Source organism: Artemia sp. Qi Xiang Cuo, chromosome 11 (assembly GCF_049724085.1).
Source record: "Artemia sp. Qi Xiang Cuo chromosome 11, ASM4972408v1, whole genome shotgun sequence".
Taxonomy (NCBI): Eukaryota; Metazoa; Arthropoda; class Branchiopoda; order Anostraca; family Artemiidae; genus Artemia; species Artemia sp. Qi Xiang Cuo.
Genome location: NC_142804.1, coordinates 37,946,624 through 37,969,963, shown reverse-complemented (window position 1 = coordinate 37,969,963; position 23,340 = coordinate 37,946,624). Strand labels below are relative to the sequence as shown.

At 32.4% G+C, this 23,340-nt stretch overlaps 1 protein-coding gene across 1 annotated transcript in view; it reads right to left on the bottom strand.

The window, feature by feature from the left end:
- Dhc64C (dynein heavy chain, cytoplasmic) overlaps positions 1–22,667 on the bottom strand; it is a 275,177-nt gene extending 252,510 nt beyond the window's left edge. Inside the window, exon 1 of the mRNA XM_089096466.1 lies at positions 22,487–22,667. Coding sequence (XP_088952592.1) covers positions 22,487–22,667 — 181 coding nt within the window. The remainder of the gene's footprint in view (positions 1–22,486) is intronic.
- Positions 22,668–23,340: the final 673 nt, after the last annotated feature.

Genomic DNA, 23,340 nt, shown 5'->3' with positions numbered 1-23,340 from the left:
ATACATTCTCTTGATCATTTCAAAGTTCATTTCGAATTTCTTTCTTTGAACTGCAAGAGTTGGAATATTTCAGTAGTTTTTTGTTATGGTTTACCTTATCACAGTTACATTCTCTTAATTTTTCAAAGTTCATTTTGAATTTCTTTCGATGAAATGCAAGAGTTGGAATATTTCAATAGTGTTTTGTCGTGGTTTACCTAGTCACAGTTACCTTCTCTTAATTTTTCAAAGTTCATTTTGGATTTCTTTCGTTGAAATGCAAGAGTTGGAATATTTCAGTAGTGTTTTGTTGCAGTTTACCTTATCACAGTTACATTTTTCTTGATTTTTTCAAGTTCATTTTGAATTTCTTTCGTTGAAATACAAGAGTTAGAATGTTTTAGTAGTATTTTGTCACGGCTTAACTTTTCACAGTTACATTTTCTTGATTTTTCAAAGTTCATTTCGAATTCCTTTCACTGAAATGAAAGAGTTAGAATATTCCAGTAGTGATTTGTCGTAGTTTACCATGTCACAGTTACATTCTCCGGATTTTTCAAAGTTCATTTTGTATTTCTTTCGTTGAAATGCAAGAGTTGGAATATTTCAGTAGTGTTTTGTCATGTTTTAGCTTGTCACAATTACATTCTTTTAATTTTCCAAGTTCATTTTGAATTTCTTTCATTGAACTGAAAGAGTTGGAATAACTCATTAGTGTTTTTTTGTGATTTATATTGACACAGTTACATTTTCTTGACTTTTTCAAAGTTCATTTTGAATTCCTTTCAATGCAATGCAAGAGTTGGCATATTTCCGTAGTGTTTTGTTGTGGTTTACCTTGTCATAGTTACGTTCCTTTGATTTTTCAAAGTTAATTTTGAATTTCTCTTATTCAAATGCAAGAGCTGGAATATTTAAGTAGTGTTTTATTATAGTTTACCATGTCACAATTACATTCTCTAGATTTTTCAATGTACATATGTATTTCTGTAGTTAAAATGATCGATTTGGACTATTTCAGTAGTGTTTTATTGCGGTTTACCTTGTCACAGTTACATTCTCCTAATTTATCAAAGTTCATTTTGAATTTCTATCATTGAAATGCAAGAGTTGGAATATTTCACTAGTGTTTCGTCGTGGTTTACATCATCACAGTTACATTTTCTAAATTCTTCAAAGTTCCTTTTGAATTTCTTACAATGTAATGCAAGAGTTTGATTATTTCATTAGTGTCTCGTTACACTTTTCATTGTCACATATACATTCTCTTGAATTTTCAAAGTTATTTTTGATTTTTTTTCATTGAAATTCAAGAGTTGGAATATTTAAGCAGTGATTTGTCGTGGTTTAACTTGTCGAAGTTACATTCTCTTAATTTTTCATAGTTTATTTTGAATTTGTTTCGATGAAATACAAGAGTTGGAATATTTCAGTAGTGTTTTGTTATGGTTTACCTTGTAAGAGTTACATTTTCTTGATTTTCTTCAAAGTTCATTTTGAATTTCTTTCATTGAAATGCAAGAGTTGGAATATTTCAGTAGTGTTTTGTTGTGGTTTACCTTGTCACAGTTACATTCTCTTGATTTTTCAAAGTTCATTTTAATTTCTTTCATTGAAATGCAAGAGTTGGAATATTTCAGTAGTGTTTTGTTGTGGTTTACCTTGCCACAGTTACATTCTCTTGATTTTTCAAAGTTCACTTTGGTTTTATTTCGGTGAAATTTAAGAGTTGGAATGTTTCAGTAGTGTTTTGTTGTGGTTTACCTTGTCACACTTACATTCTCTTAATTTTTCAAAGTTCATATTTCATTTTTTTAAGGTTAATTTAGACAAGGTTACATGCGCGCACGTAACGTCGTCTAAATTAACCTTAAAAAAATGAAATAAAGCTATGTCGACTTTGCATGTTGATTTCACGACATTATTTAAGGTCTCTTGCATTTTACCGAGATAAAACCAAAGTGAACTTTGAAAAATTAAGAGAAAGTAATTGCGACTAGGTAAACCACGACAAAACACTACTGAAATATTCCGACTCATGCATTTCATCAAGAGAAATCCAAAATGAACTTTGAAAAATCAAGAGAATGTAAGTGTGACAAGGTAAACCACAACAGAACACTATTGAAATATTCCAACTCTTGCATTTCACCGAAAGAAAACCAAAGTGAACTTTAAAAATCAAGAGAATGTAACTGTGACAAGGTAAACCACGACAGAACACTACTGAAATATTCCAACTCTTGCATTTCAATGAAAGAAATTCGAAATGAACTTTGAAAAATCAAGACAATGTAACTCTGACATGGTAAACCCCAACAAAACACTACTGAAATATTCCAACTCTTGCATTTCAATGAAAGAAATTCAAAATAAACTTTGAAAAAATTGAACAAAATGTAACTGTGACAAGGTAAACCACGACAAAACACTATTGAAATATTCCAACTCTTGCATTTCATCGAAAGAAATTCAAAATAAAGTTTGAAAAATTAAGAGAATGTAACTGTGACAAGGTAAACCACGATAAAACACTGCTGAAATATTCCAACTCTTGCATTTCAATGATAGAAATTCAAAATGAACTTTGAAAATTCAAGAGAATTTAACTGTGACAAGGTAATCCATAACAAAACACTACCGAAATATTCCAACTCTTGCATTTCAACGAAAGAAATTCAAAATGAACTTTGAAAAATCAAGAAAATGTAACTATGACAAGGTAAACCACGATAAAACACCATTGAAATATTCCAACTCTTGCATTTCATCAGGAAAGAAATTCAAAAGGCACTTTGAAAAATTGAGAGAATGTAACTGTGATAAGGTAAACCACGACAAAACACTAGTGAAATATTCCAACTCTTGTATTTCAATGATAGAAATTGAAAATGAACTTTGAAAAATTAAGAGAATGTAACTGTGACAAGGTAATCCGCAACAAAACACTACTGAAATAATCCAACTCTTGCATTTCAATGAAAGAAATTCATATGAACTTTGAAAAATCAAGAGAATGTAACTGTGACATGGTAAACCATGACAAAACACTACTGAAATATTCCAACTCTTGCATTTCAACGAATGAAATTCAAAATGAACTTTGAAAAATCAAGATAATGTAACTGTGACAAGGTAAATCGTGACAAAACACTACTGAAATATTCCAACTCTTGCATTTCAACGAAAGAAATTCAAAATTAACTTGGAAAAATCAAGAAAATGTAATTGTGATAAGGTAAACTGCAATAAAACACTACTGAAATATTCCAACTTGCATTTCAACCAAAGAAATCCAGAATGAACTTTGAAAAATTAAGAGAATGTAACTGTAACTGAGTAAACCACGACAAAACACTATTGAAATATTCCAACTCTTGCATTTGATTAAGAGAAATTCAAAATGAACTTTGAAAAATTAAGAGAATGTAACTGTGATAAGGTAAACCATAACAAAAAAAACTACTGAAATAGTCCAACTCTTGCATTTCAAAGAAAGAAATTCGAAATGAACTTTGAAAAAATCAAGAGAATGTATCTGTGACAAGGTAAACCATGATAGAACACTACTGAAATAATCCATCTCTCTCATATCAATTAAAGAAACAAGAAGTGAACTTTGAAAGATCAAGAGACTATAAGTCTGATAATTTAAAACAGGACTAAACACTACTGAAATATTTTAAGTCCAACACTTGGACTATATAAAACATAAAATAACCTTGAAAAATCTGAAGAATGTCACTGTGAATACGTAAACAATGATACAACACTACTAAAATATTCCAACTAAAAAAAAGGTTAAGTGCGCGCACATAACCTCGTCTAAATTAACCTTAAAAAAAATGAAATAAAGCTATGTCGACATTGCATGTTGATTTCACGACATTATTTAAGGTCTCTTGCATTTTACCGAGATCAAACCAAAGTGAACTTTGAAAAATCAAGAGAATGTAACTGTGACTAGGTAAACCACGACAAAACACTATTGAAATATTCCAACTCATGCATTTCATCGAAAGAAATCCAAAATGAACTTTGAAAAATTAAGAGAATGTAAGTGTGACAAGGTAAACCACAACAAAACACTACTGAAATATTCCAACTCTTGCATTTCACCAAAATAAAACCAAAGTGAACTTTGAAAAATCAAGAGAATGTAACTGTGACAAGGTAAAGCACGACAAAACACTACTGAAATATTCCAACTCTTGCATTTCAATGAAAGAAATTTGAAATGAACTTTGAACAATCAAGAGAATGTTAGTCTGACAAGGTAAACCACAACAAAACACTACTGAAATATTCCAACTCTTGTATTTCAATGAAAGAAATTCAAAATAAACTTTGAAAAATCAAGAAAATGTAACTGTGACAAGGTAAACCACGACAAAACACTATTGAAATATTCCAACTCTTGCATTTCCAGGAAAGAAATTCAAAATGAACTTTGAAAAATTGAGAGAATGTAACTGTGATAAGGTAAACCACGACAAAACACTAGTGAAATATTCCAACTCTTGCATTTCAATGATAGAAATTCAAAATGAACTTTGATAAATTAAGAGAATGTAATTGTTACAAGGTAAACCGCAACAAAACACTACTGAAATAATCCAGCTCTTGCATTTCAATGAAAGAAATTCATATGTACTTTGAAAAATCAGGAGAATGTAAATGTGACATGGTAAACAATTACAAAACGCTACTGAAATTTTCCAACTCTCGCATTTCAACGACAGAAATTCAAAATTAACTTTGAAAAATTAAGAGAATGTAACTATGACAAGGAAAACCATGACAAAACACAACTGAAATATTCCAACTCTTGCATTTCAAAGAAAGAAATCCAAAATGAACTTTGAAAAATCAAGAGAATGTATCAATGACATGGTAAACTACGACAAAACACTACTGTAATATTCCAACTCTTGTATTTAAGCGAAAGGAATTCAAAATGAACTCTGAAGAATCAAGAGAATGTAACTCTGACAAGGTAAACCTTGACAAAACCCTACCGAATCAGTCCAACTCTTGCGTTTCATCGAAAAAAATCCAAAATTAACTTGGAAAAATCAAGAGAATGTAATTGTGATAGGTAAACTGCAATAAAACACTAATGAAATATTCCAACTCTTGCATTTCAACGAAAGAAATCCAGAATGAACTTTGAAAAATTAAGAGAATGTAACTTTGACTAGGTAAACCACGACAAAACACTATTGAAATATTCCAACTTTTGCATTTTATTAAAAGAAATTCAAAATGGAACTTTGAAAAATTAAGACAATGTAACTGTGACAAGGTAAACCATAACAAAAAAAAACAAATGAAATGTTCAAACTCTTGCATTTCAAAGAAAGAAATTCGAAATGAGCTTTGAAAAAATCTGGACAATGTATGTGTGACACGGTAAACCATGATAGGACACTACTGAAATATTCCAATTCTTGCATTTTAATAAAATAAAACCAAAGTGAACTTTGAATGATCAAGAGAATGTAACTGTGACAAGGTAAACCACAACAGAACACTACTTAAATATTTCAACTCTTGCATTTTGATGAAATAATTTCAAAATGAACATTGAAAAATCAAGATAATGTAACTGGGACAAGGCAAATCACGATAAAACACTAGTGAAATATTCCAACTCTTGCATTTCCAGGAAAGAAATTCAAAATGAACTTTGAAAAATTAAGAGAATGTAACTGTGACAAGGTAAACCACGAAAAAACACTACTGAAATATTCCAACTCTTGCATTTCAATGATAGAAATTCAAAATGGACTTTGAAAAATTAAGAGAATGTAACTGTGACAACGTAAATCGCAACAAAACACAACTGAAATAATCCAACTCTTGCATTTCAATGAAAGAAATTCATATGAACTTTGAAAAATCAAGAGAATGTAACGGTGACATGGTAAACCACGATAAAACACTACTGAAATATTCCAAATCTTGCATTTCAACGACATAAATTCAAAACGAACTTTTCAAAAATCAAGATAATGTAACTATGAAAAGGTAAACCACAACAAAACACTACTGAAATATTCCAACTCTTGCATTTCAACGAAAGAAATTCAAAATGAACTTTGAAAAATCAAGAAAATATAACTGTGACAAGGTAAACCATAACAAAACACTACTGAAATATTCCAACTAAAAAAAAAGGTTAAGTGTGTGCACATAACCTCGTCTAAATTAACCTTAAAAAAGTGAAATAAAGCTATGTCGACTTTGCATGTTGATTTCACGACATTATATAAGGTCTCTTGCATTTTACCGAGATCAAACCAAAGTGAACTCTGAAAAATCAAGAAAATTTAACTCTGACAAGGTAAACCACAACAAAACAATATTGAAATATTCCACCTCTTGCTTTTCATCGAGAGAAATCCAAAATTAAAATTGAAAAATAAAGAAAATGTAAGTGAGACGAGGTAAACCACAACAAACACTACTGAAATATTCCAATTCTTTCATTTCACCGAAATAAAACAATATTGAAATTTAAAAATTAAGAGAATGTAACTGTGATATGTTAATGCATGACAGAACACTAAATAACTATTCCAACTCTGTTCATGCCAGGGAGTGAAATTAGAAATTATGTATGAAAAATCGATAGAATGCAACTGTTTAGAGATAAACCACGATCAAACACTACTGAATTATTACAAATCTTGCATTTAAACGAAAGAAATTCAAAATGAACTTTGAAAAATCAAGAGAATGTAACTATGACAAGGTAAACCATTATAAAACACTAGTGAAATATTCTAACTCTTGCATTTCCATGAAAGAAATTCAAAATGAACTTTGAAAAATTTAGAGAATGTAACTGCGACAAGGTAAACCACGACAAAACATTAGTGAAATATTCCAACTCTTGAATTTCAATTAAAGAAATCCAAAGTTAACTTTGATAAATTAAGAGAATGAAACTTTGACGAGGTAAACCGCAACAAAACACTGCTGAAATATTCCAACTCTTGCATTTCAATGAAAGAAATTCATATGAACTTAGAAAAATCAAGAGAATGTAACTGTGACATGGTAAACCATGACAAAACACTACTGAAATATTCCAACTCTTGCATTTCAAAGAAAGAAATTCAAAATGAACTTTGAAAATTAAGAGAATGTAACTGTGACATGGTAAACTACGACAAAACACTACTGGAATATTCCAACTCTTGCATTTCATCGAAAGAAATACAAAATGAACTTTTAAAAATCAAGAGAATGTAACTGTGACATGGTAAACTACGACAAAAGACTACTGGAATATTCCAACTCTTACATTTCAATGAAAGAAATTCAAAATGAACTTTGAAGAATCAAGAGAATGTAACTCTGACAAGGTAAATCATGACAAAACCCTACTGAAATATTCCAATTCTTGCGTTTCATCGAAAGAAATTCAAAATTAACTTTGAAAAATCAAGAAAATGTAATTGTGATAAGGTAAACTGCAATAAAACACTACTGAAATATTCCAACTCTAGCATTTCAACGAAAGAAATCCAAAATGAACTTTGAAAAATTAAGAGAATGTAACTTTGACTAGGTAAACCACGACAAAACACTATTGAAATATTCCAACTCTTGCATTTTATCGAAAGAAATTCAAAATGAACTTTGAAAAATTAAGAGAATGTAACTGTGATAAGGTAAACCATAACAAAAAAAACTACTGAAATATTCCAACTCTTGCATTTCAAAGAAAGAAATTCGAAATGAACTTTGAAAAAATCAAGAGAATGTATCTGTGACAAGGTAAACCATGATAGAACACTACTGAAATATTCCAACTCTTGCATTTCAATGAAATAAAACCAAAGTGAACTTTGAATGATCAAGAGAATGTAACTCTGACAAGGTAAACCATAACAAAACACTACTGAAATATTCCAACTCTTGCATTTCGATGAAAGAAATTCAAAATGAACTTTGAAAAATCAAGAAAATGTAACTGTGATAAGGTAAACCACAACAAAAAACACTGCTGAAATATTCCAACTCTTGCATTTCAAAGAAAGAAATTCGAAATGAACTTTGAAAAATTAAGAAAATGTAACTGTGACAACGTAAATCTCAACAAAACACAACTGAAATAATCCAACTCTTGCATTTCAATGAAAGAAATTCATATGAACTTTGAAAAATCAAGAGAATGTAACGGTGACATGGTAAACCATGACAAAACACTACTGAAATATTCCAAATCTTGCATTTCAACGACAGAAATTCAAAACAAACTTTGAAAAAATCAAGAGAATGTAACTATGAAAAAGTAAACCACAACAAAACACTACCGAAATATTCCAACTCTTGCATGTCAACGAAAGAAATTCAAAATGAAAATTGAAAAATAAATAGAATTTAACAGTGACAAAGTAAATCATAACAAAACACGAACGCAACTTTCCAACTATTGGATTTTAAAGAAAGAAATTCAAAATGAACATTGAAAAATTAAGAGAAGGTAACTCTGACATGGCAAACCATGACAAAACACTACTGAAATATTCCAGCTCTTGCATTTCATTGAAAAAAATCCATAATTAATTTTTAAAAATCAAGAGAATTTAACTTTGACATGGTAAACTACGACAAATCAACTACTGAAATATTCCAACTCTTGCATTTCAATGAAAGAAATTCAAAATGAACTTGAAAAATCAAGAGAATGTAACTGTGACAAGGTAAACCATGACAAAACACTTTGAAAAATTAAGAGAATGTGACAAGGTAAACCATGACAAAACACTTTGAAAAATTAAGAGAATGTAACTGTGATAAGGTAAACCATAACAAAAAAAACTACTGAAATATTCCAACTCTTGCATTTCAAAGAAAGAAATTCGAAATGAACTTTGAAAAAATCAAGAGAATGTATCTGTGACAAGGTAAACCATGATAGAACACTACTGAAATATTCCAACTCTTTTCATTTCAATGAAATAAAACCAAAGTGAACTTTGAAAGATCAAGAGAATGTAACTCTGACAAGGTAAACCATAACAAAACACTACTGAAATATTCCAACTCTTGCATTTCGATGAAAGAAATTCAAAATGAACTTTGAAAAATCAAGAAAATGTAACTTTGACAAGGTAAACCATGACAAAACACTATTGAAATATTCCAACTCTTGCATTTCCATGAAAGAAATTCAAAATGAACTTTGAAAAATTAAGAGAATGTAACTGTGACAAGGTAAACCACGAAAAAACACTACTGAAATATTCCAACTCTTGCATTTCAATGATAGAAATTCAAAATAAACTTTGAAAAATTAAGAGAATGTAACTGTGACAACGTAAATCGCAACAAAACACTACTGAAATAATCCAACTCTTGCATTTCAATGAAAGAAATTCATATGAACTTTGAAAAATCAAAAGAATGTAACGGTGAAATGGTAAACCATGACAAAACACTACTGAAATATTCCAACTCTTGCATTTCAACGACAGAAATTCAAAACGAACTTTGAAAAAATCAAGAGAATGTAACTGTGAAAAGGTAAAACCACAATAAAACACTACTGAAATAGTCCAACTCTTTCATTTCAACGAAATAAATTCAAAATGAAATTTGAAAAATAAAGAAAATGTTACTGTTAAAAGGTAAACAATGAGAAAAAACAAATTAAATATTCAAACTATTGCATTTAAAAGAAATAAATTCAAAATGAACTTTGAAAAATTAAGAGAATGTAACTGTGACAAGGTAAACCACGACAAAACACTACTAAAATATTCCAACTCTTGCATTTCATCGAAAGAAATCCCAAATGAACTTTGAAAAATCAAGAGAATGTAACTGTGACATGGTAAACTACGACAAAACACTACTGAAATATTCTAACTCTTGCATTTCAATGAAAGAAATTCAAAATGAACTTGAAAAATCAAGAGAATGTAACTGTGACAAGGTATACCATGACAAAACACTACTGAAATAGTCCAACTCTTGCATTTCATCGAAAGAAATCAATAATTAACTTTGAAAAATCAAGAGAATGTATCGGTGATAAGGTAAACTGCAATAAAACACTACTGAAATATTCCAACTCTTGCATTTCAACGAAAAAAATCCAAAATGAAATTTGAAAAATTAAGAGAATGTAACTGTGACTAAGTAAACCACGACAAAACACTATTGAAATATTCAAACTCTTGCATTTTATCGAAAGAAATCCAAAATGAACTTTGAAAAATTAAGAGAATGTAACTGTGATAAGGTAAACCACAACAAAACACTAATGAAATATTTCAAGTCTTGCATTTCAATGAAATAAATTCTAAATGAAGTTTGAAAAAATCAAGAGAATGTATCTGTGACAAGGTAAACCCCGATAGAACACTACTGAAATATTCCAACTCTTGAATTTAAATGAAATAAAATCAAAGTGAACTTTGAAAAATCAAGAGAATGTAACTGTGACAAGGTAAACCACGACGGAAGACTACTGAAATGTTCCAACTCTTGCATTTTAATGAAAGAAATTTTAAATTAACTTTGAAAAATCAAGAAAATGTAACTCTGACAAGGTAAATCATAACAAAACACTACTGAAATATACCAACTCTTGCATTTCAATGAAAGAAATTCAAAATGAACTTTGAAAAATCAAGAAAATGTAACTGTGACAAGGTAAACCATGACAAAACACTATTGAAATATTCCAACTCTTGTATTTCGAAGAAATAAATTCAAAATGAACTTTGAAAAATTAAGAGAATGTAACTGTGACAAGGTAAACCACGACAAAACACTACTGAAATATTCCAACTATTGCATTTCAATTATAGAAATACAAAATGAACTTTGAAAAAGTAAGAGAATGTAACTGTGACAATGTAAAGCGCAGCAGAACACTACTGAAATATTCCAGCTCTTGCATTTCAACGAAAGAAATCCAAAATGAACTTTGAAAAATCAAGAGAATGCAACTGTGACATGGTAAACCATTCTGTGACAAGGTAAAGCAGGACAGAACACTACTGAAATATTCCAGCTCTTGCATTTCAATGAAATAAAACCAAAGTGAACTTTGAAAGATCAAGTTAATGTAACTGTGACAAGGTAAAGCACAACAAAACACTACTGAAATATTCCAACTCTTGCATTTCAATGAAAGAAATTCGAAATGAACTTTGAAAAATCAAGAGAATGTATCCATGACAAGGTAAACCACGACAGAACACTACTGAAATATTCCAACTCTTGCATTTCAATGAAATAAAACCAAGGTGAACTTTGAAAGATCAAGAGAATGTAACAGTGACAAGCTAAACCATGACAAAACACTACTGAAATATTTCAACTCTTGCATTTCAATGAAAGAAATTCGAAATGAACTTTGAAAAATCAAGAAAATGTAACTGTGATAAGGTAAACCATGACAAAACACTACTGAAATATTCCAACTCTTGCATTTCAACGAAAAAAATTCAAAATGAACTTTGAAAAATCAAGAAAATGTAACTGTGATAAGGTAAACCACAACAAAACACTACTGAAATATTCCAACTCTTGCATTTCAACGAAAGAAATCCAAAATGAACTTTGAAAAATTACCCTCCAAAATTGACCCCCCTCCTGCCCTCAGAAATGGAGGCGAAGCCGAGTTCCTAGGGTCCCTCTGAATTGCCCCCCCTTCCCTGCCCTCAGAAATGGAGGACGAGCCTCATTCCCTGTTTATTTTCGATTCTGAGTATTTTTGGTTTTCCCTCTAAAATTGACCCTCCTTCCCCTGCCCTCAGTAATGGGGGAACGAAGGGCCTCTGAGCCTTCCCCTTGAGGCAGATCCTATTTATTTTCTATTCTGAGTATTTTTGGTTTTCCCTCCAAAATTGACCCCCCCCCCCCCCCGGCCCTCAGAAATGGGGTAAGGACGGGCCTCTGAGCCTTGCCCTTGAGGCAGATCTCATTTATTTTCGATTCTGTGTATTTTTTGGTTTTCCCTCCAAAATTGACCCCCCTCCCCTACCCTCAGAAATGGGAGAACAAAGGGCCTCTGAGCCTTCCCCTTCAAGCAGACCCTGTTTATTTTTGATTATGAGTATTTTTGGGTTTCCCTCCAAAATTGAACGATATTCAAAATGAACATTTCCTATACGACCCAAAGAATTCATTTTTTCTAGCAAGTAGGCCTACAGTACAGCAATTTGATATGCGTAGCCTACTGCCAGGTGCCAGTGGGGGAATCCTCGCTCGTAAATGCTAATCACCTTAACCCTTTTATCCATCGTCAAGTACATGCTCCAAAAATATTTTATTCAGAGATTTCATGTTAAAAAATGATCTAATCACTAATTACCCCTTTTTTTGCAAATCACACAGAATTTGGCATCGTTCCTCAGTTTAATCCTTTTTTTTTCTTTACCTTCATACAATCCAATCACTAATTAGAATCATTCACACTCCTATTATTCAAAACATTAATTAATATTGTTCATAGTGTCCAATTTGTGAATTCCTTATCTATTTTACTCCTTGAAAGAGTTATTCAAACTGTGAAATGCTATAACACGACAGTCTATTTCATAGGCAAAATATTTGAATTCCTTTTATTCAAATCCAATCACCAATCAAGTTTTCATAAAATATTTGAATATATTAAGTTATAGGCAATACTGGTTTAGAAAAACTAGAATAGTGACATAATTTCACTTTATCGACCCTCAAATTCCATTTAGGTTGCCGTGACCAGAAGTATAATGCCATGTGAGAGGATACTCACTCTCTTTGAAAAGGTGTATACGTCTCGGCAAAAAGTATAGAAATTCCTAGGGGCGCAAGCAAATTCAATATGCCATGTGAGAGGATACTCACTCTCTTTGAAAAGGTGTATACGTCCCGGCAAATATTATAGAAATTCCTAGGGGCGCAAGCAAATTCAATATGCCATGTGAGAGGATACTCACTCTCTTTGAAAAGGTGTATACGTCCCGGCAATTATTATAGAAATTTCCTAGGGGCAGCAAGCAAATTCAATATGCCATGTGAGAGGATACTCACTCTCTTTGAAAAGGTGTATACGTCCCGGCAAATATTATAGAAATTCCTAGGGGCGCAAGTAAATTCATTATGTACAATCTACTGGTGTGTTTGAAAGTGACGGCTTTTGAAATTTGTCCCCCAGTTTCCGTTTTTAGGTTTGAAACGAAAACCCTTAAATTTTTACATTTTTAGGAGGAAATTTGCCAGTTTTAAAACACTATTTGGGCCGGTCTTTAAATTCGGGATAAGCTGCTTACAAAGTTGTCTGGCAGATTTTAAAGCAATTAATTTATGATTTTTTTAAAACTGATTTTTTTCTGGATTCTTTCTCGTTCGTATACTAGAGAATCAAAAACCAATTTAATCCATGTCACTTCAAAATGGAAACGACGTAATCCGCTACTGTTTTAGTTGTAAAATTATGTAAGTTAAAAAGTACACCTCAAATTGGACTAGGGCTGCCAAGAAAAAGAAAACTTATATAACATACAATAGGCTAATTAGTTTTAAAAATACCATTTTGTCAATAGTCTTCAGCTATGGTAAATCATAAAAATTCTATAATAAAAATAAAAACATGTAGTCATAATTGAAAAATTCGCACTTAAAAGGCTTTGCTCGGCCTCGTCCAAATCTGAATTTAAAGCATCGACTAGTGTCAAATTCTGACTCAAGTCATCCACCTGTTTCCAGTTCTTGGTAGCTCTAGTCAAATCGCTGGGGATGACCCTGTCATGGACTCAACTTGACGACCTGAGGACAAGTTGCTTTGTTTTTATAAGGGCCGAAACAGTTGAGATATTTAGCTTATTCCAATTTTTGGTTTTTATGACGGACAAAATCGAGAACTGTCTCTTTGCTCCAGCACATGAATGGGGCAAGCTGCAGAGAGTCAGAAAGAACTTTGGCAAGTATGGAAACAGTTCATTTCCAGCAGCGTCTTTAAAAAGGGACAAAGCTTTCCAAAATTTGTACGGATTTTCGAGGTCAGACTGTGAAACGTGACGGAGAATAGTTTTCATCCGTTTAGTTAACGCAAACTCAAGTTTGCGTTAATTAAACTTGCTTATAACGCAAGTTTATCGGATCAACCTGTTTTGCCCCCCCCCCCTAAATTTTTTTTAACATCAACCTATTTTGCCCCCCCCTTAAAAAAATCCTGGATCCGCCCCAGTGCAGACTGAAACCATATGTCATCTCATTCAGAAAAGAAGAAGCACTCAAGTTCACGGCATTCACCCAACACAGTGGTCAGCAGCCACTTTAGTAAGAGACTCAAATATAAACAATGGGACGATTGTTTAATATCTGACAACAATAAATATTCATTAATGTATCAAACCTATATCATAGATTTAGAATATAAGTTAATTGCGAGTTACCCGCCCGCAATTACCCCAGCTCACAAACATTACTATTTATGTTAGTTCTACCCAAGGATTAAAGGATGATAAACTTTCTATCTACGAGTAAAATGAATCATTTTATGCAATTCTGAATAAAAAATAACTTTTTGAGAATGAGGAGATGCACCAAATTACCTTGGGTGGTTTTTGTTTTGAGTGACTTTTCCAATAGATCCCCAATCATCACAAATCCAAGTGTCACTACAGTTTCATTTTTAGTTGGTAAGATTTGATACACAGACAGATGATTTTGTCGACGTTTAGACACCAGAAGGGAAGTGTCTGTTTATTAAAATAGGTGACTAGAGACAGACAAGCCAAAATTATAAATTGTTATATATTTACGATAGTTTTTTTCTCTGAATTCATTGAAAATAAAAAAAAAATTGTTCAATTTAAATCATGACTTTTTACTAGTTTTTACTAGATTTCTGGAAATTTACTAGATTCTCTAAATTTACTAGATTTTTTTATTTTTTTTACTAGATCTATTAAAATCATACTGACGGTGGCAACCCTGCTAGCAACTGTTTCTTGCCCTTGTGTCTGCGGCTCTTTGATATGTTTTCAATTTGATAGATTTCACTATTATATTCAACTTTTTGTAATTCATAGTCACAAAAGCCACCAAGAATCTTTTCATATTAGTTGTCTCGTACAAGATAAGTTATGAGTTTTGTGTCTAGGATTTTTCACACCTTACAAAGTTCAGTGGACCATAAGTAATTTCCCTTTTCAAAAATATTAGTTGTTCGATCAATTCGAACATTATCGCCAACATTGAATTTTTTCTTGAAAACCTTTTCATTGGAATGTAGTTTAAGAAAAGTGTCAAGTGTATTATGATCACCTCAATGAACTTCCTTAGTGCTAACGTTGGACAATGATCGATGAGGTCGTTGATTATAAATTTGCATGATTTTATCTAAATCATGAATAAAGGCAGCCGTATTTTTCAATGTACAATATCTTGAAATTAAATTTTGAGCAGTTCTTATAAATCATTCGGCCAATACTTGGTGTATTTTCCACGGGGGGTATTTTCCAGGTGGTATTTTCTGCAGGGGATATTTTTCGCAGGGTATTTTTCGGCGGAGTATTTTCCACGGGGGGGGGGTATTTTCCAGGGGATAATTGCCGGGGGGAGGGGGTAAACACCTAGAACCCATTGGCGTAACTTTGTAAGCTCAAACAAACTCGATCGGGATCTAAATGGATACCTGAAGAAACCTTGGGATGGTAAGTGGGGATTCATGCATATTTTGGCATTATCAGGTATTGCAGCTTTAGCCTTATAAAAAATTTCAAGTCTTAATTGTGTTTAATTGATACTTTTCCTTTTTTTTATTTTTTTTTGCCGTCCTATTTCGGTCGGTAAATATAGATAGACTTGGAAGATAGGAAATATTTTAAAATCTTAAAAAGAAAATTTCTGGCAACTCCCAGTCTTTTTTGAAGTCCTTGTAAATATCGAACGCTTAAATTTCCACTTTTGATCTTTTTTAATCAGTTTCGAGATTGTACAATTTATAAATTAATGACATCTGCGATTCTCTAATTTGCGTTCATCTTGGAAATTTCCACAATAGTTGCTCTTGTATCCATGAGATGGTTGAGTTTTTTTCCCAGTGAGAATTGACCTTTTGGTGACACAAGAGCATCTTGAATGTGAGTAACATTTAAAGTTCTGTTCCAATTCTGTTCACTAATAAAAGTCAAGAATTATCTTATATTTCAGAGGCACAAAATTATTTATAAATGCTTATTAAGCAGGCTTTAATGTTGTGTTTTCGTTGTTTCTTGAAGAAAAATGAGCACTCCTTATTAAATACCACAACAAAAAAAGTAAAATATATGAGGGTTCAAAATACAAATATCGCAGAATAAGATCAAAAACACATTTAGAATACAGTCCCCCCTTTTTTTTACTTCAATTTCACTTTTTTAAGTTCTTCACAAAAACTATCTAATATTTTTCAAGACATAATCACCCACGGTAATTCTTTTAGCGGAGACATGACAAACATGTAATCAAACAGTTCGTGGTAACGAACTGTAAGTAAGGACGGCTCAATGGTAACCGAAATTCTAAAAACGGAATTTTGGTATCAATAGATACGTCAAAAGAATCAGATTTTAATTCTGATTTCAAATATATAAGTTTCGATCAAGTTTAATGTTACCCATCAAAAGTTACGCGCCTGAGTAAATTTGGCTGATTTTCGAAAAAAGGGGGAAAGAACCCCTGAAAATTATAGAACCTTAATGAAATTCACACCATCATATTCAGCGTATCATAGAACCCTAATGCAGAGGTTTCAAGTTCCTATCTACAAAAATGTGGACTTTTGCATTTTTTGCCAGAAGAAAGATCACGGGTGCGTGTTTTTTTTTGTTTGTTTGTTTTTTTCCCCCAGGGGTAATCGTATTGATCCAGTGGTCCTAGAATATCATAAGAGGGCTCATTGGAACGGAAATTAAAAGTTCTAGTGCCCTTTTTAAGTGACCAAAAAAAATGGAGGGCAACTAGGCCCTCTCCCATGCTATTTTTTCCCAATTTTTCTCAAAGTCACCCAATCAAAATTTTGAGATAGCCATTTTGTTCAGCATAGTTAAAAATCTAATAAATATGTCTTTGACGATGACTTAATCCCCCACAGTTCCCGGGGGAAGGGCTGCAAGTTATGAACTTTGCCCATTGCTTACATATTGCATTGGTTATTGGGAAGTATACAGACATTTTCAGGAAGAATTTTTTTCTGGTGGGGGGGGGGGTTGGAGGAGCTGATTACTCGGGAGAATTTTTCCGTGGAGGATGTTTCTTTGGGGCAAGGGACATTTCTATGAAGGGGGCGCCGGATTTCCAAGCATTATTTAAAAAACGATCAGAAATTAAATTAAAAAAAAGAAGTTTTTTCAACTGAAAGTAAGAAGCAACCATTAGAACTTAAAACGAAGAGAAATTGTTACTTATATGAGGGTGTTCTCCCCCAAGTCAAAACCTCGCTCTTTACGCTACAGTTTTTTTAGTGCTTTCAAAAGAGCTCTCTATTCTAATTATACGGCCTTTGTGATTCAGGGGTTTGTGAATAAATTTTTTTTTTAACTTTTAACGCAAAGAGCGTGGTATTGAATAAGGGGAGAACATCATATACGTAATAACATATACGTAATAAAAAAAACAATAAAAAAAAACAAGCGATACGGCTCAATAGTAATCGAAACTTTTAAAAACGGAACTTTGATGTCAATAAATGTATCAAAAGAATAGGCTTTAATGCTGATTCTAAATATATGAATTTTATTAAGTTTAGTATTACTCATCAAAGGCTACGAGCCTGAGAAAATTTACCTGATTTTTAAAGAGGGGGGAAACATCCCCTAAAAGTGAAAAAATTTTAATGAAAATCACACCGTCAGATTCAGCGTATCAGAAAACCCTATAACATAGGTTTCAAGCTCATATCTGTAAAAATCTGCAACTGTGTATTTTTTGCCAGAAAAAAAATATACGAATATAGAAGTTCGTTACGTAAGTTAATTTGTAAATTACGTCAGAACCAAATTTAGAGACAGCCATTTAGCAAAAGAAAAGTAAAATTCTAATGCAAATTTTGTTTACTTATTCAATGCCAGTGAACCAAAGTAAAAGTAGCATTGACTAATAAACAATCAGAAATAAAACATAAAACACAAGTTTTTCAACTGAAAGTAAGGAGCGACACCAAAACTTAAAACAAACAGAAATGATTCCGTATATTAAAGGGTTTGTCCCCTCCTCGACCCCTCGCTCTTTACGCTAAAGTTTGACTGTGTCTCTCAACTTTATTTTTTAAAACAATAAAAAAATTTAGCGTAAAGAGCGAGGCGTTGAGGAGGGGACAGCCCCTTTCATATACGGAATAATTTCTGTTCGTTTTAAGTTTTAATGTCGCTCCTTACTTTCAGTTTAAAAAACTTGTTTTTTTTTATTTAATATGTTTTCAAGGCCTAGGATACAATTTATTTTGGACATATGGTTATATTTTGCCGGGAGGTTTCAGACTTTACTCCTTTACATAAGTCCGGCTTATTGAGATCAAGGAAATAATTCCACATCTTTCCTATGGAAGCCCATATTCTATGACTTGTATGTGAACTTATATCTTTTTTATATAAATCTGTATAATTGGTATTTTTTCCCTAATATTTGGTTTGTCAACAATATCTTTCTCGCTTATCATCTGAAGCTGAAGAGAATTAATCAATTTCAATCTTAAACTTAATCATAAGAAAATTAAAAAAAATAATCTTGAAAGAAAAAATTTCCATTCAAGACAAAAAAAAAAGAGAGAGAGAGAGAGAGAGAGAGAGAGAGAGATAGAGAGAGAGAGAGAGAAATAGAGAGAGAGAGATAGAGATAGAGATAGATAGAGAGACAGAGAGAGAGATAGAGAGAGAGAGAGAGATATAGAGAGAGATAGAGAGAGAGAGAGAGGGGGGGGGGGGAGATATAGAGAGAGAGAGAGAGAGAAAAAAACAACAAAAGACAAACAGCTCAATGTCTTATAATTTTTTGAATAGAGTTTGCCATCAAGATTCTTATTTTCTGTAATTTCGTTCTGTTATTTTACTTATGACATTTTTGTTTCCCATTTCAGTTTTTCCAATCCCAATAAGCTAATTAACTAGAGTACAAACAAACCTAGTGATTTCCATAACAAGGATAGGCTGGGTTTAAAAGCCTGTATCTGGTCCGGTGCTGCGAGGTGGTTCGTGGTTCAAGATTTCCTCTCTATCTCTGTCATAAGCCTTCCTTAAGCTGGGATTGCATTAATTTTAGATTCTTAGTTGTTTAGTTTATAAATAAAAGTACATGGTATCAGTCAGAGAGGTATAGGCCCCTGTTGAAGATACTGACGGAGAAAGTAGTGACTCAGACAAATCTAAGCACAGTTACTAGAACAAATAGCCAAGATATTGGGAAGAAATATGGTACTTAAGGTATCATTAGGTTAGAAATAAGGTATCATTAGGGGCCTAAATGAGGATATTGGTACAAGAAGGAATAAATAGAATCCTTGGATAGATAAATTCTATGTAAGGATGGAAATTGACAATCGTAATAGACTACAATAATTTTGTAAGCTCCGTAATCTAGTTCTAACTAGTGAGTTATTTGGGTATAAATTAATATGGCGCTATTAAGACTGATAGGACCATACAGGACGCTAGATTATAAAGTAGTGAAGTTATTAATTTCAAAAGAAAAGATCACCATTTAGTAGTCTCTAGGGTATATTTAAAGCTAAAATTTAGGAAGAGGTACAACTTTCCGGGTGGTAATAATTTTGATAAATAACAGAATGAGAACTTAAGAGGAACTCTACAAGATCGTTTGGATAGAAAACTGGAGAGCCTAGAATTTGATAATTTAGAAGGTGGATTGAAAAGCTATAAGAAATTTGTTTGCAAAATAGCAGAAGTTGTTTTAGAGAGGGAAAGTCAGAAACCCTGCTACGAGCATTAACGAGAAAGTTTGGCGGCAAGAGAAGGGTTTGCACAAGAAGTTTGTGAGTGATAGATCATAAAACACAGAAAAGGGATGGAAGTATAAAAGGCATTAAAGTATGAATCAAGGAGATGTAGAAAAGGCCATAAGTAACATTGCCGAAGATCTGCCGAGACACAGCATAAAAGTGAGATATTGCATTAGAATTTTTATAAGAAATTGAAGGAGAGTAGTCAGTCTCAACTTTTCCCAGTTAAAGACAGGAGCCGTTTCTCAATTAAGATTAACAAAAAAATTAGGGTAGAAGGGGCAAATTTTTTTTTTAATATGTGGGGGTGGGGCAGTTTCGTTGTTTTTCCGATCTTTCCCGATAAAATACCGAAATAGTTTTTTTTTTCAATGACAAACCAAAAAATGGCCTTTTTCAAGATTGACGAAAGAATTAAAGGGGAACAATCTCCCTTTACCCCAGTCCGTTAAAATTGACATCGCTGGCTTCAAATAGTAATAAGGAATGTGTTAAAGAGAAATTGGCAGAACACATTGAAAGTATGTTATACTGTGATAAAATTTTAGGAAATGATGTGAAAAACAATGAAACAAAAGATCTGGATGCATCAAATTATTGAGGATGCTCTGGATGAAGCTTGTAGAAAAGAATCAGAGGGGCTTAGAAAAAGAGGCGAGGAGGCTTCAACCAAACTTTCACTCTAAGATTAATCATTCAGAAGTGTCTGAATGATCGGTGTTCTTTAGTCCTCAGTTTTAAAGGTTAAGAGCGAGCATTTGAATAAACAGGTTAAAAAATCTCAGTTCTTATCGTCTTATGGTATTTATTTAAAAATCTTTTTCCGTAAAATTAACTTTTCAAAGGACAGAAAAGGACTCCATTAAACCCAAAATGAACAGAAATAAAATTATATAATCTATTAAGTGTAAAACTACAACAAATTACCATCAATAAGTTTAACAAAACCCAAAACGAACAGAAATTACAATAAATAACCGAGTCAAACTTAGAACGAGCAAGAATTAACATGAGTAGGTCTAATAACCCCAATGCCTTCTCGAGACCATAACATAATTTGCATAACATTATTTGCATAACATAATTTGCACTTTACTAAAAAAAAACAAATGAATGTGAATTGTCAGTTTAATATACACGGCCTATTCTGATATTTATTCTTTAAAGCTTTAATAATTTTTGATTTATTAAAGTGAAAATATTTAAAATGTATATTTTTAATCGTATTCTACTTCGTTTAATTGACCTGAAAAATAAAGCTTAATACCATTCCTAAGAAAATTCTATCTGTACTCTTAAAAAACCTGGATACACATACATTCTTTTGATTTAGTTAAATTGTAAGAGCAGAAGTAGCTATAGGAGAAGCACCGGAAGTTTCAACTTGATGCCCCTACTTGTCCTTGAATTATTGCTGAGATATCTTATTGGGTACTAGCATACACACAGTGCCTATTGATTCTGTTTTTAAAACATAATGGGCAACTTGCATTGCTGGGGGGGGGTTCACATACCCAATATCCCTAGAGACATAAACTACTGTGGACCGTTCAACTATACTGAACAAAATGGCTGTCTCACAATTTTTTATTGGATGTGTTTGACAAATTATGGGCTAAGGAGGAGGGCTGCATATTCACCAATTACTTTTGACTCTTAAAAAAGGGCACTAGAGATTTTAAATTCCATTCCAATTATCTCTTTTAAAAGTTTTAATGATAGTACTAGCTATGACAGAGCAGCATTAGTAGTCACAGTAATCATAGAAGTAGTATAAAAGTATATACATATTGTCTTTTGGCTAGTACAAAATCTGGCACTGCTTACCCTGAAACATCTAGCTAAATAATGTAAGAAGTTCTTTAGAAATTGCTTTGTCACGCTTTCGACAATCTAAATACTCATAGTTTGTTTTAATTTAGTTCAAAATCCGCCAAAATAATCGTTGAAAGCTTCATCTTAGTACCCCTAGATGGTATATACCAACAGTAGCAGTAGCATTGGTTGCAGTATGCAAATAACATCTTTGGTTTTCTTCAACATTCCCTTCAACACACGATTGAAATTTCAAGTTAATCCCATTCACCGTTTCTGAACCGTTGCTGATGCTTTCTCTTGATAATTTTTGATGATATAGTTTGTTTCAATTTAGTTCAATACAGTTTCAATATTGAACAAAATTTTCGATGCAGGCCTAATGTCCATGGCTGTAATAGCAGTTGTAGTAGCAATACCGGTGGTAATAGTAATAACAGTAGAATTAATAGTGGAAACCTTGGCTTTAGTAGCAGCAGTAGTAATAATCATAGCAGTAAAAGTAGTAGTAGGGGTATGAGCAGAAACAGCATCATTAGAATACAAATATTGTCTTTTGGTTAGTTTAACATGCCCTTGTAAACACCCCCCACAACAAGCCCTTGTAAGTTTCAACTAAACACTCAAAAGTTTTCCTACAATATTAATCATATGCCCTACTGACGACCTACATATAAACGGCGTGTTGTAATTCAGTTCACCCTCCTCCTTAAAAATTCCCTTAAAATTGCACCTTCATACCCTTAGATATAGTTCTAATATTAGTCACAGCAGTAGCCTTAGTAGTAGGGGTACTAGCATTAGTATCGATGGTAATATCACTAGGACTAGTAGCACCAGTATTATTAAAATATTGCCTTCTGGCCAGTTGAACATCTCCCTCATTAAGTCCTGGAGGTTTCAACTTAATAAAATTAACCATTGTAGTAACATTCCTGATATGTCCTTTTGATAGCCTCTATGTTCATATACTTCTTGAAATTCTCATCTTAACATTCTTAGCCTTACAGACATTTAAAATAGAAGTAGTAGTTGCAGTAATCAAACAGTTCGTGGTAACGAACTGTAAGTAAGGAGCGACCCGGCTCACTGCAAACTGAAACTCTAAAAAACGGAATTTTGATACCAATAGATACATCAAAAGAATCAAATTTTAATTCTGATTTCAAATATATAAGTTTCATAAAGTTTAGTCCTACCCATAAAAAGTTACGAGCCGGAGAAAATTTGCCTAATTTTCGAAAAAAGGGAGAAACACCCCCTAAAAGTTATAGAACCTTAATGAAAATCAAACCATCATATTCAGCGTATCAGAAAACCCTACTGTAGAGGTTTCAAGCACCTATCTGCAAAAATGTGGAACTTGGCATTTTTTGCTAGAAGAATAATCACGGATGCGTGTTTTTTTTTTTTTTTTTTTTTTTTTTATTTTTTTTTCCAGGGGTGATCGTATCGACCCAGTGGTCCCTAGAATATCGTAGGAGCGCTCATTGAAACGGAAATTAAAAGTTCTGGTGGCCTTTTAAAGTGACCAAAAAAATAGAGGGCAACTAGGCCCCCTCCCACGCTCATTTTTTCCCAAAGTCACCCGATCA